We start from the raw sequence: 13792 nt of genomic DNA on the forward strand, positions 1-13792 counted from the left end.
AAAAAAATTGGGCACCTGGCACGCAAAACATTTTAGCAGCCCACACCCCTCTTGAGGACAAAAAAAGTTTTAGAGTACATTTCCTGTAGTACATATTTTGCCATAGGGCGTAGAGAAAATGTTGCAGTTTTAAAGCGAGTTTTCTGCAATTCTACACGTTGCCATGGGGCGGAGAGAAACATTTGCAGTTTTGAACCCCGAGAGTCCCCACCCCCCAACATTTTTGTTTGTTTGGAAATTGATCGCAGATGCCCATCCAGGCAGCTGAAGAATGTGTTTTATGATTGATTACATTTAGCTTCTTGTGTATATTGTATTTAGATGTGTATTGTGTTATACAGGGCTTATGACAAATACCTTTGTCTCAACTTTGACTTCATCCAAATAAAAAAATAAAATGTAAAAATGATGAAATGTTATTCACTCCAAACTGTTGCAGTACTAGGAGTGGGTCTAAAGAGCTTTTCCAAAGTAATGCATATTGGTGCATTCCTAGTACATGACATTTACTCACAAATTACTGCCAATAGCTTAGTGTTAAGGAATGTGCTGCATGCATATAGTAAAGAAGCTATATACTTTATAGTGCATATAATATAATGTACAAATTAAATGAGATGTCACTGTACTGGGAGTGGGTCTAAAAAAAAACTAAAGAAAGTCATGTTTTCAATGTAAGTTGTCAGCAGAGGGCACCAAATACCCATGTAGGTGGAAAGAGTAAAAAAAAACTTTATCAAACCATATTACTGAAGTTCAGCGCTATAGTGCGATTTCCAATAGCGCTAACTTATGCAGTCTCCACGAACATGGAAATATTACCTTTAAAATTTCAATCATGCTATAACGCTGATCTTCGGCGCAACCGATTCAATCCAGCCCTAAAATAATGTCATCACTCAAAGGTTTGACCACAACCACAGTCTCATTCAAGGTCAAGGTAAGAAAATCAAAGATCAATTGTCAATAAGAAACAGATAGTGTGACAAATACAACATGATCCTATAGGGTAATCCATTTTTTGTATATTGCAAAAAAATCAGCAGGGAATATCTCTACATCTCAACCACGTGTTTGCCATGCAAGGCTTAAATGTAATTGATTTGCAGACAAACTTAATGTACATTTTCCATTTCACATTGGGAACATTAACATTTCTCTAGTTTCCCACAGCAAGGAAACCACCGTAACACCAGTTTCAAAAATGGTTAAAAAACGATGAACGAAAACCTGGCATTCAAATTGTACATGTTATGATGCTGTTTTACAGAAAAATCGACATTTCAATAACCAAACATGGTAATTGGACAAAGTTAGAGATTTTCCGGTACTTATGAAAGTAGCCAAAAGTAGTCCCCGAAAATTGCGTACTACGTCACATACAGTACATTCGGAAAGTTCAGATCCTTGACTTTTTCCACATTGTTAACTTTATAGCCTTGATCTAAAATGGATTAAATAGTATTCCCCCCTCATCGATCTACAGATGAGGGGGGAATCAATCTAGAACTCCAATTGCTAGGGTGCTGGCCCATATGGGGGAACATGTAAGGAAAATGGTGCAGCACACCTACAAGAAAAGTCGCTTTCAAACTAAGGATTACGTGGCTAATTGAGGTAAGAAAGTATTCTTCTCATATATTATGCATGATCTACACTGACACATCCAGCCCAAAGCGGGAGGTTAAAAAAATCATTTCCTAGTACCGGATCTCTTTAAGGAATTGGGAAGTCTAGCAATGACATACCATACAAATTTCCAATACTAAACGTGGAAGGTGTTAACAATATCAAATGACAGCAAGTGTTCTGCAACAGATTTTCAGGGATGACTCAAACCTTTCATTGAAGGCAGAATGGCATCTTATGCGAGGCTGAAAGAGAGAAATAATTTTATATTAGAAATGGTGCTGCAGCAGTATAGCATTTTATCTGCACTGGTAATTGAATGTCTGAAAGTCTCCATCAGCATCTTAATGTTATTTTATAACTTCCCATTGAAAAACTATATCCCAAGTATAAATGCAGTATTGTATACACACTTAAGAGTAACTGACACTTTGACCTACTGTGCAGAAATGAAACAAACCGATAATGTCTAATAATCTGTCAAAAACATAACATTTGCCATTTATGCTTCAAAACTAGGTTCCATCACCCGCCTAGTAAGTTTGTTAGCAGAATTATATGGATGCAGTCACTGCATGATTAATAGAATTCACTAATAAATCACTAGGTAGTAAAAAAAAATATTGCTATCAGGTTGTACATCACAGCTAGCACATTTTCTGCTGCTTCCAGCCATTCAGATGATGCACCGTTTCAGTTTCACTCAATATCTTGGACAAAAACAGCTGAAAAAAGCAGTGATTGGGAATCAACAGTCAGTCTTGCTATGCAATACATGACTATGGCTATAGCTCAGGAGTTCCCAACCTAGGGTGTGCCAACGTTTTGTGGGGCAGGTCGGGTCCTTCCTTGATTTGAGGGGTAAAAAGTATATACTTTACAGTTCCCAATTGTTTATACTGATCTAAAACAATGCATAAATACGTTATGCTTTATGCTAGAAAAAGCTGTAAAATGCCAGGGGAAGACACTACTGATGAACATGGAAATATATTTCATTTGTCTCCATGACATTTAGAAGCTGAGCTACAACCTTTAGAAGGAGCCAAAGAAATTGGACTTTGCTTGGGAAGTAATCTTATACAATGTGTGACTGTCCCTATCAATTCATCAAATCACTTTCTGTAAAAGAGAATATGTATAAAAACAAAATCAAGCTGGTGTTGTATTTAATATAGGTATGGTGTTAGGTGACACGACAAACAATGTAAGAAAAAAAAACAGCAGTTAACAAATCCGTTTTCACTAAAATGTCAATGTGGTTGTCAAAATACATAAATAATAAGTGACAGTTGTTTCCCATTTATAAAAATTATAATACTGGTATGATATTTACGCAATATGAGCCAAATGTAAAGTAAGTGCAGCGCAAAGAACGTTCATCTGCGGGACAGCCCTTTTTGTCAAACCCGCGGTCTTCATATTTGCTCTTTGCGAAGGGTATTCCTCATCAGTAAGACTGATGTGACACTATCGCCAAGAAGTATGGGAAAGTCCTGAGGGTGTTTCATGGCCATCGGACATCTTTTGACTGGAATCATTCTGATTTTTCAGAGACACAAAAAAAAACAGCAGCAGATACAAAGTAAAGCTTTGTAGCTACGTTTTGATGAATGGGTTGTCAGGGATTGGTCCAAATTCACGTTTCACAGTGACTATCTGGTGTGACCACCATTTGCCTCATGCAGCGCGACATCTCTGCATAGAGTTTATCAGGCTGTGGAATGTTGTCCCACTCCTCTTCAATGGCTGGGCGAAGTTGCTGGATATTGTCTGGAACTGGAATACGCTGTCAATCCAGAGCATCCTGAACTTGCTCAATGGGTGACATGTCTGGTGAGTATGCAGGCCATGGAAGAACTGGGACATTTCTCAGCTTCCAGGAATTGTGTACTGATCCTTGCGCCATGCATTACCATGCTGAAACATGAGGTGGATGAATGGCGCGACAATGGGCATCAGGATCGTCACGGTAGGTCTGTGCATTCAAATTGCAATCGATAAAATGCAATAGTGTTCATTGTTCGTAGCTCATGCCTGCCCATACCATAACCCCACAGACACCATGAGGGACACTGTTCACAACGCTGACATAGGCAAGCTGCTCTCCCACACAATACCATACACATGGTCTGCGGTTGAGGCCAGTTGGAAATACTGCCAAATTCTATAAATCGAGGTTGGAGGCGGCTTATGGTAGAGAAAGTAACATTCACTTCTCTGGCAATAGCTCTGGTGGACATTCCTGCAGTCAAGTCAGCATGACAATTGCACACTCCCTCAAAACTTGAGACATCTGTAGCTTTGTGTTGCGTGACCTTTTATTGTTCCGAACACAAGGTGCACCTGTGTAACGATGCTGTTTAATCAGCTTCTTTATGCCATACCTGTCAGGTGGATGATTATCTTGGAAAATGAGAAATGCTCACTAACAGGGATGTAAAGAAATGTGTGCACATTTTAGAGAAATACGCTTTTTGAAGCATATGGAACATTTCTGGGATCTTTTATTTCAGCTCATGTTGCGGTAATTTTTTTGTTCAGTATAGAATTTTCACAAATTCCAGACTCCACGTAATTTCTAAACATCCTATGAATTTATAAAAACAGGAAATGTAGCGCTTACTGGTCACACAATGTGTAATTCTTCCCGAGGGTGTATATCAGGGATACTCAACTACTATTTCAGAAGGTCCGGTGACAACACATTTCCTAGGTGGCAAAGGTCTGGATGGATATTGTAATTTATCAGTGTAGTAACAAACCCCCACATCGCAAACCTCACCCCTCGTTGTCAGAGAAAACTTTGTGTGCCATTTTAAAGCTAATTTCCTGAGATTCTACACATTTTGCCATGTCTTGTGTGTTCATATGATACCCGAGTGACTCAACCAAATCAAAAATGGGGTCCACTTTGGGTCAAGGCCCCTGGACACAATCCGGCCATGATGAACTACAAAGTTTAGATAGATAGCTGGTTAGCCTAATTTACCTAACATGGATTAATAGTTAATCAACTGGATATTTCTGATAGAGATCTAGGGTCTTTCAGTGAATGGACAGAGAAACTGGGGCTGCAGGTAGCCTAGTGGTTAGAGCGTTAGTCTAGTAACCGAAAGGCTCTCTCTCTGATTTGGTCCTGCCGTACATACCTATATGTACTCTACGGTCACAAGATGCAGGCCTCCTAATTGTCCCTAGAATTTCTAAGCAAACAGCTGGAGGCAGGGCTTTCTCCTACAGAGCTCCATTTTTATGGAATGGTCTGCCAACCCATGTGAGAGACGCAGACTTGGTCTCAACCTTTAAGTCTTTACTGAAGACATCTCTTCAGTGGGTCATATGATTGAGTGTAGTCTGGCCCAGGAGTGTGAAGGTGAACGGAAAGGCTCTGGAGCAACGAACCGCCCTTGCCATCTCTGCCTGCCCGTTTCCCCTCTTTCCCCTGGGATTCTCTGCCTCTAACCCTATTACAGGGGCTGAGTCACTTGCTTACTGGTGCTCTTTCATGCCGTCCCTAGGAGGGGTGCGTCACTTGAGTGGGTTGAGTCACTGATGTAATCTTCCGGTCTGGGTTGGCGCCCCCCCCTTCGGTTGTGCCGTTGCGGAGATCTTTTTTTGTGGTCTATACTCGGCCTCGTCTCAGGATGGTAAGTTGGTGGTTGAAGATACCCCTCTGACCCCTCCTGTCTCAGCCTCCAGTATTTATGCTGCAGTAGTTTGTGTCGGGGGGCTAGGGTCAGTTTGATATATCTGGAGTACTTCTCCTGTCTTATCTGGTGTCCTTAGTGAATTTAAGTATGCTCTCTCTAATTCTCTCGTTCGGAGGACCTGAGCCCTAGGACCATGCCTCAGGACTACCTGGCATGATGACTCCTTGCTGTCCCCAGTCCACCTGGCCATGCTGCTGCTCCAGTTTCAACTGTTCTGCCTGCGGCTATGGAATCCTGACCTGTTCACCGGACGTGCTACCTGTCCCAGATCTGCTGTTTTCAACTCTCTAGAGACAGCAGGAGTGGTAGAGATACTCTTAATGATCGGCTATGAAAAGCCAACTGACATTTACTCCTGAGGTACCGACTTGCTGCACCCTTGACAAATACTGTGATTATTATTATCTGACCACCCTGGTCATTTATGAACATTTGAACATCTTGGCCATGTTCTGTTATAATCTCCACCCGGCACAGCCAGAAGAGGACTGGCCACCCCTCATAGCCTGGTTCCTCTAGGTTTCTTCGTAGGTTTTGGCCTTTCTAGGGAGTTTTTCCTAGCCACCGTGCTTCTACACCTGCATTGCTTGCTGTTTGGGGTTTTTGTGCTCAAAGGTCATGAAGTTGACTGGATGTTTTTGCAGTTCCTCAACTTCAAAGTGCAGCCATCGCCTGCGTTGTGGGAGGCTCTATTGTCAACCAATCATTAGGTTGTTTTTGTTTGACCCACACGAACGTGACCAAAGATGTGACTGAAACAGGAACCAACTTTTCTGCAATTCATGTATACAATGGATATGGAATTTTTTTTTTGTAGGATACACAGATATGATTTCAGTTAGTCTGTGTTATGGAGGATAGAGCTATATGCTTTTATATAATTAAACTTTTAGAAAACAATGGCACTACTTTGACACTGCCATGTTGATCTGAGCCTTGCCGTTTGAAAAACACAACAGTGGCCGACTAAGTTGTCGCACCTCCCGACTTCACTCATTTACTTTCGTCTAGTTGGCAGAGTTCGCCTAACAAGTCGAAAGCCCTCATTGTCAGGTAAATCACATAAGAGGTGAAAAGGAGGCTGTATGGCAACTTTAATAGCCTAGTCAGAAAATAGATTCAGTCTAGTGTTGAACACAGCTGAACGTGAGCAAATTGCTCATGGTTTTATGAAAGTCGGATCTCTAAAGGGATGAAAGCAGGGGCCTCAAACATACAGCCCCAAGGGCCAAATTCTGCTTCAAAAACAAAAAGCCACGCGCTGTGACATAAGACGACTTCGCATTATAAATGGATGGAGTGGCTATGCCTGTCTCTCGGGCTCAATCTTAATCCTGCCTTTTCAGGTCATACATAGATTTTTTTAGTGGAAAAAGGAAATGAAGCAACCTCTAGATGATGCCTAAAATTTGTGAGTTCTCATGGTGTCAGAAGTGATCACTCACCTGTCAATTAGAGAGTCTCTCATCGTGGTAGCGATTGCACTGGGCTGCGCCTCGCTCAGTCTGAACACACTCTCGATGACGGACAGCTCTGTGCTGGTGGTGTCCAGCCCAGTGAAGGCACACCAGTCATTTACCACCATCCCTGCGGCGATGACCTCGCTACCACGGTTCACTGTTCCAGCCTGTGGAGTGCCAGAGAGGGGGAGATTTGGCAACAACTTGATGCAATGTGCCCCCCTGGGCACTTAAGTAGAAAAAAAAGATAAATTTCCACTTTGCCTATCAGAGGGCAAGGTAGATCTATTACCACATTGCTTATGTGTATCAGATTGATTCAGATCCACATGAGCCTTGCAGTCGGGGCTAGTGAAAATGTAGAAATGAGCATAAGCACCACTATGACAACTACTTCTCACCACCAGAGGCACTTGGAGTAAGGAGGAGAGCTCATCCTGGTCTTCTATGGAGGTTTTGGGGTGTACCAGTCCCCCCTGATTGCTGAAGGCACAGTAGCTCCCCACTAGAACTTGCTCTGCTACTGTCTGACGGAACACCTCCACCTTCAGACTGTCCGCCAGGATCTCCTCAGTCTCCTAAACAAACATGGGAAGTGTGTTAACATCCCCTACATCAGACAGCGTACTAGGGATGAGCATGAAAAAAAACTATGCAGCTGGATTACGGATTACGGGTTAAGCAAGTGCTTGTTAAGAAGCGTGGCTTGGCGGGTCATGTTTCCGAGGACACATGACTTGACCTTCACCTCTACCGAGCCCATTGGGGAGTTGCAGCGATGACAAGATCGTAATCACAAAATTGAGGAGGGAAAAAAAGGGGGTAAAAATGATTTTAAAAATACAACTAATCAAAAACAAAGCTAGGGGCGTGGATCAGAAAACCAGTCAGTATCTGGTGTGATACATCTTTGCATGGTTGATCAGGCTGTTGATTGTGGCCTGTTGTCCAACTCCTCTTCAACGGCTGTGCGAAGTTGCTGGATTTTGTCTGGAACTGGAACACGCTGTTGTACATGTCGATCCAGAGCATCCCAAAAATGCTCAATGGGTGATATGTCTGGTGTGTATGCAGGCCCATGGAAGAACTGGGAGATTTTCAGCTTCCACAAATTGTGTACAGATCCTTGCGTCACGCTGAAGCATGAGGCGATGGCAGTGGATGAATGGCACGACAATGAGTCTCAGGATCGTCACGGTATCTCTGCACATTCAAATATCCATCGATAAATGCCAATTGTGTTCATTGTCCGTGGCTTATGCCTGCCCTTACATTAACCGCACCACCACGGGGCACATGGTTCACAACGTTGACGTCAGCAAACCGCTCGCCCACACACACCATACACGCTGTCTGCCATCTGCCCAGTACAGTTGAAACCAGGGTTCATCCATGAAGAGTACACTTCTCCAGCATGCCAGTGGCCATCGAAGGTAAGCAATTGCCCACTGAAGTCAGTTATGACCCCGAACTACAGTCAGGTCAAGGCCCTGGTGAGGTACGGCAAGCACGTAGCTGAGCTTCCCTAAGATGGCTTCTGACAGTTTGCGCAGAAATTGTTTGGTTGTGCAAACACGTAGTTTCATCACCTGTCCGGTTGGCTGGTCTCAGACGATTCCGCAGGTGAAGGTGGTGGTCCTGGGCTGGCGTGGTTACACATGGTCTGCGGTTGAGGCCGGTTGGACGTACTGCCAAATTCTCTAAAACGATGTTGAGGCAGCTTATGGTAGAGAAGTGAACATTCAATTCTCTATCAAGAGCTCTGATGGACATTCCTGCAGTCCAATTGCACGCTCCCTCAAAACTTGAGACATCTGTGGCATTTGTGAGTGGCCTTTTATTGTCCACGGCACAAGGTACACCTGTGTAATGATCATGCTGTTTTAATCAGCTTCTTGATATGCCACACCTGTCGGGTGGATGGATTATCAAGGGAAAAGGAGAAATGCTCATTAACAGGGATGTAAACAATTGTGCAAAAAATTTAGAAATAAGCTCTATATGGAAAATGGCTGGGATCTTTTATTTCAGCTCAAAAAACCAACACTTTACATGCGTTTATTTTAGTTCGGTGTAGTTGGCTATTTAGCAGTCTTATGGCTTGTGGATAGATGTTCAGGAGCCTGTTGCTGTCAGACTTGATGCACCATGCACCAGCACCGCTTGCCGTGCAGGGGCAGAGAACAGTCAGTCTGTGGCTTGGGTGAGGAGTCTAGCGATTTTCCAGGCCTTCCTTTCAAACCGCCTGATATTGAGGTCCTTGACGGCAGGGAGCTCGGCCCCAAGGATGTAGTGGGCTTGGGAGTGGGTCTAGGGTAGTGTTTCCAAACTCGTTTTGGTTTTTGTCTTAACAGTAAAGAGCTGATTCAAATTATCAAAGCGAGATGATTAGTTGAATCGGCTACGTAGTGCTAGCGCAAAAAAACAAAAACAAACGTGCACCCCTTGGGGTCCCGAGGACAGTTTTGGAAACCCTGGTCTAGGGTACTTTCTGTTTGAACTTCTGCTTGTAAACAGGAACCATGAGTACAGAGTCGTGATCTAATTTGCAGAATAGGGGACGAGGTAGGGCCTTGTGTGCTTGCTTGAGGGTAGAATAACTGATCTAGGACTTTATTGCCCCTAGTGCCGAGGGAGACGTGTTGATGGAAGTTGGACATCATGTGTCTTAATGACGCAGAATTATTATTTTATTTATTTTTAAATCGCCGGCAACCAGAAAAGCGGCCTCTGGATGCAAGTTCTCCTGCTTGTTTATAGCCTCGTACAGTTCGTTAAGTGGCAGCTTATTATTTTTATTGTCCAGGGATGGAATGTATACAACAGTCACGATAACAGCTGAAAACTCCCTTCGGAAGTAGAAGGGTCAGCATTTGAACATGTATTCCAAGTCGGTGAAAAATGGGTCGGCTCTTCCACCGCACTCAAGTCAGCACACCAGTTGTTGATGAACTCCTCCCCCTCAATTTCCTTAACTCCCCTGTCCTGTCCACATGGTGAATAAAGAATCCATCGAATTGGATAGCCATGGGTTGTATCTTGTCCGAGAGCCATGTTTCATAAAAGCAGAGAATATTGCAGTTTCGAGAGTCCCGTTGGTAGCAAATCCACGATCGGAGGTCACCCATCTTATTATCAAGTGACTGTACATTAGCCAGTAGAATTGAAGGAAGAGGTGGCTGGTTTTCCCGTCTACTTAATCTTGCCAGAATCCCCCCCCTTGCCTCTAACGCCAGCGTTTAGGCTTGGGTAGCCTGAAAATTGGGTCGTAATTATAGAAAGAGCCCAGGGCAGATGAGTCGAAGTCGAAATTGAGGTAAGTAAACCATCATCTTACTCTACATAGGCAAGATATTACCAGGCTATATTATCACATGCTGTCAAAAGGAAGCATTCTGCGACAGGGACAGTAGTGACAGCAAATTCATTTGTTGACAATTATGTTTGGGGCAGCAGGATAGCCTAGTGGTTAGAGCGTTGGACTAGTAACCGGAAGGTTGCAAGTTCAAACCCCCGAGCTGACAAGGTACAAATCTGTCATTCTGCCCCTGAACAGGCAGTTAACCCACTGTTCCTGACATGCCTAGTTAAATAAAGGCAAAAATATTTTTTTGCAAAACAGTGCTACAAGTTTCCTGTGCTGATCTTTTGACAAACGTGCCTATCCAGTCTGCCGTGGCTCCCTTCGCCATGCTAATCGTGGGGGACAATTCTTTATGAAACGCGCATCCAATCGCTTTGGTCCCAGGAACCTTAACTAAATCACAAACTTCAATATGCCGCGGTTCACAGTGCGGTGGCAGAAAATGGTGGATCTCCCGGGTGAAGCTTCCGAGGTTACAACGCTTATGATGTAGAATTGCAGGCGCAATATGCTTCCATTTCAAAGTGATTTGGAGGCACAGTTGAAAGTGGACACACCGAATTAGAAAATAAAAGCAGTACTTTTTTCAACCCGTGAGAAACAAGTATGGCATGGGAAGAGGGTCAAATGCGTGTCTCATGCTTATGCGTGAGAGTTGGCAGCACTGCAATCATACATGACAAACAAAGGTATGAGGTGTTGTTTTTTCTCACCCTGTCCAGATCAGGATGCACCAGGGCCACATAGTCATTACAGGCTATGACATTCCCCAGTGCTGAGAGACGCTCCTCGACCCTCTGGATCTTCACAGTGTCTGGAAGACAATTCCTAATGTGCTGCAGCTCCTGGTCAGTAGTGTTGTTGGGCACCAGGAGTCCATGACGATTCCCTGAATAGCAAATTTATTGTGGAAGTAGTTGAGCAGGGTTAGCTGGGCTAAGTGCAAAATTGTTTACAATTTAGCACATTCGTTGTGACAGTCAATTATCCAAATAATTTTCAGAAAATAGAAAGCGCAGTATTGGTCTTACATAAAGCATAATTGAGTATTCCACTCTCCTGTTGAACTGATGACATTGCTTTGTGTTTCTTTGTGCACTTGCACAAAGCCTAGCTGTTTGACCTACAGAGCTATACTCACCCACACACATTCTTCCAATTATCCGACATCCTGCTATTGAGGCATGTACAACTGGGATGGTTTCTGACAACTCGCCTTCAAAGACACTGAAAACATAGATTTCATGTTACCATGACAGCAATAGAGCCCGACAGTGGAGGTGACAATACTCATAAAACCTAGCGGTCAAACAAGGGAAATGGTTAAAATCATTTTCACCATTAATTTTTTTCCCCATACGGGATTTTGGAAAATTAAAATAAGGGCTGTGTTCTGTATAGGCTTACCCTGGCGTGACGTTTTTATAACCATGTAAATCTCTCTCGGACAAGGTCACTTTTACCTTTAAGTAACATTAGATATTTCATACAGAAATTCTTACCTTTGTCTTGACAATTGGAACCAATTTCCCTGATTGACCGCTAGGGTATTGTGACTCATACTGTGGTACTCTATGCTCATTTATAACAACATTCCCTGGAGAAAGCTGACAATACTGTATGTAAAGCTTTCAATACAATTTTACTTGTCCATTTATTATGGAATTTACTCTTATGCTCTGTCCTCTTGATCAAGACAGGTGAGTGTCCACCGCAGTGCTGATTCATGAGCGTGACTCAGAAATCAAGTGTGCTTTGAATGACACCCAACACAAGTTGCGACAGTGCAGTAATATCTAACACACAAAACTATGTAAAGAGATGGAATAAGAATATATACATATAAATATATGGATGAGCGATATAAAATCTGTCCTTCTGCCCCTGAACAAGGCAGTTAACCCACTGTTCCCCAGTAAACCGTCTTTGTAAATAAGATTTTGTTCTTAACTGACTTGCCTAGTTAAATAAAGGTTACATTACATATATACTTTTAAATGTAAGTGCTTTAATATGTTTGGACCCCAGGAAAAGTAGCTAATGAGGACCCCTAATAAATACAAACACTGGTGCCTTTCTATTCTAAAATTAGGTTAGTATCGTCAAGGTTGGTTGAAAATAAATGTACCATCTCAAGCTATCTCAGCTAACGTTAACTAGCAAGCAACGTCTGGAAAATATGCAACATATCTTACCTATAGAAATTCTCTGACCCACCAATTGCAACTAGGCAATATGTGTTTGTTAATTTGGCGAAGCAGCCTATTTCGTTGTTCTTCTCGAAAGATGCCCTGACAGCCATGTTGAAGTTAACAGTTGAGGAAGAACTTTCCTGAAACAAAATAAAATACCCGTTAATATTACACCATTCCTACCTTGTTACCGTTAGCTGACTATCAATTAGTTACTTCTAGCCAAGCCTAGCTACTCAGTTAACTCTCATCTCAGTTAGCCCAATTTGCTGATTATAATATGTACTGTAGAGTATCCAAAGATTATACAACAGCTACAAACACATGACAACTACCACCCCATAATTGAAAAAAAATGAAGACGCAATGCATATGGCTAACGTTAGCAATTTAGCTAGTGGAGTGGAAATTGCCTCAAGTTTACAAGTTCAGTAACGTTTACTGAACTCATTTTCAAGAAAATCCAAGACCACGGGCTGGTTCCCATACACACTATAGTATAGCTACGTTTGAATGTTTACCAGATCTGTTTGACATATCGGATTATCTATGCAAATAACAATAACTTCACCTACTCAAGGTTTGTGGCCTCAGCAAACGTGGACTTCTTATTTTTCCTCACACGTGTTCACTTCCTCGTCAACGTCATGACGTACACCCCCAACACCCGACGCAAGACATGTGTTTGGCCCTTTCAATGCTGTGTTGAAAACTACTGGGAACTCGGAACTCTCCCTACTTCAGTAAGTTCAAGACAACTGGAAACTCGGAAAACAACAGTTTCGACACAGTCCCGTGCTCTCGTTCTCTGTGGCTGACATGAGTAAGACGTTTAAGCATGTTAACCCTCGCAAGGCTGCCGGCCCACACTACATATATAGCCACCTCCTCAGAGCATAGCTATCTGGAGTGTTTACGGACATATTCAATCTCTCCATATCCAAGTCTTATGAGGTTTCTGTGTTATGCACTATAGCCCGTTACCATATATGTGATTTAATATTATCTGCTGTTGGCTTGTGTGGATGTATATAGGTGTTATGCAACATAGCTGACTTGAAACATTGTTAACCGTTTCAGGGCCATGGGCCTTTCTCATGATGGAAAAATACAGAATAACATAAAAACAGACACATACAGAATGTAGTGTAGCAAACCACAGACTGTTTTTGTTAGAACTCAAACTTAACAATAACAGAAACCAGATATGTGATAACGGTATCTAGGGAATGAGCGCATAGATACTCGACACAGCAAGTTACATCTATCAACTGGAGCGCCCGGGGGCTGGTACCAGCTCGTAGGACAACAATCAACGATAGGCTAGGTGAGTTTAAACCACGCCCAGTCTCTACTCTGACAGGCCGGCTCGGAAGCAGGAACTACTACTGTCATCAGGGTATATTATAACATCTTTGTCAGGAACAAGTCAGT

The 13792-nt window shown here is 42.8% G+C and overlaps 1 protein-coding gene across 3 annotated transcripts; it reads right to left on the bottom strand.

The window, feature by feature from the left end:
- Positions 1 to 732: 732 nt before the first annotated feature.
- On the bottom strand, positions 733 to 13064 carry LOC109890775 (eukaryotic translation initiation factor 6). 3 transcript variants are annotated; one of them, XM_020482800.2, is made up of 7 exons: positions 12934 to 13064; positions 12362 to 12498; positions 11308 to 11393; positions 10880 to 11055; positions 7204 to 7380; positions 6788 to 6969; positions 733 to 1874 (listed from the first exon to the last, which is right to left on the bottom strand). In XM_020482800.2, exons 2-7 carry the CDS (start codon positions 12466 to 12468, stop codon positions 1865 to 1867), a joined length of 738 nt encoding a protein of 245 aa, XP_020338389.1. In that variant the 5' UTR covers positions 12469 to 12498; positions 12934 to 13064; the 3' UTR covers positions 733 to 1864. The 3 variants fall into 3 exon arrangements, with proteins under 3 accessions (XP_020338389.1, XP_020338390.1, XP_020338392.1); XM_020482801.2 differs by having other exon boundaries at positions 12880 to 12946; XM_020482803.2 differs by having other exon boundaries at positions 12806 to 12942.
- Between the last annotated feature and the right edge of the window lie 728 nt (positions 13065 to 13792).

Source organism: Oncorhynchus kisutch, linkage group LG5 (assembly GCF_002021735.2).
Source record: "Oncorhynchus kisutch isolate 150728-3 linkage group LG5, Okis_V2, whole genome shotgun sequence".
Lineage (NCBI taxonomy): Eukaryota > Metazoa > Chordata > Actinopteri > Salmoniformes > Salmonidae > Oncorhynchus > Oncorhynchus kisutch.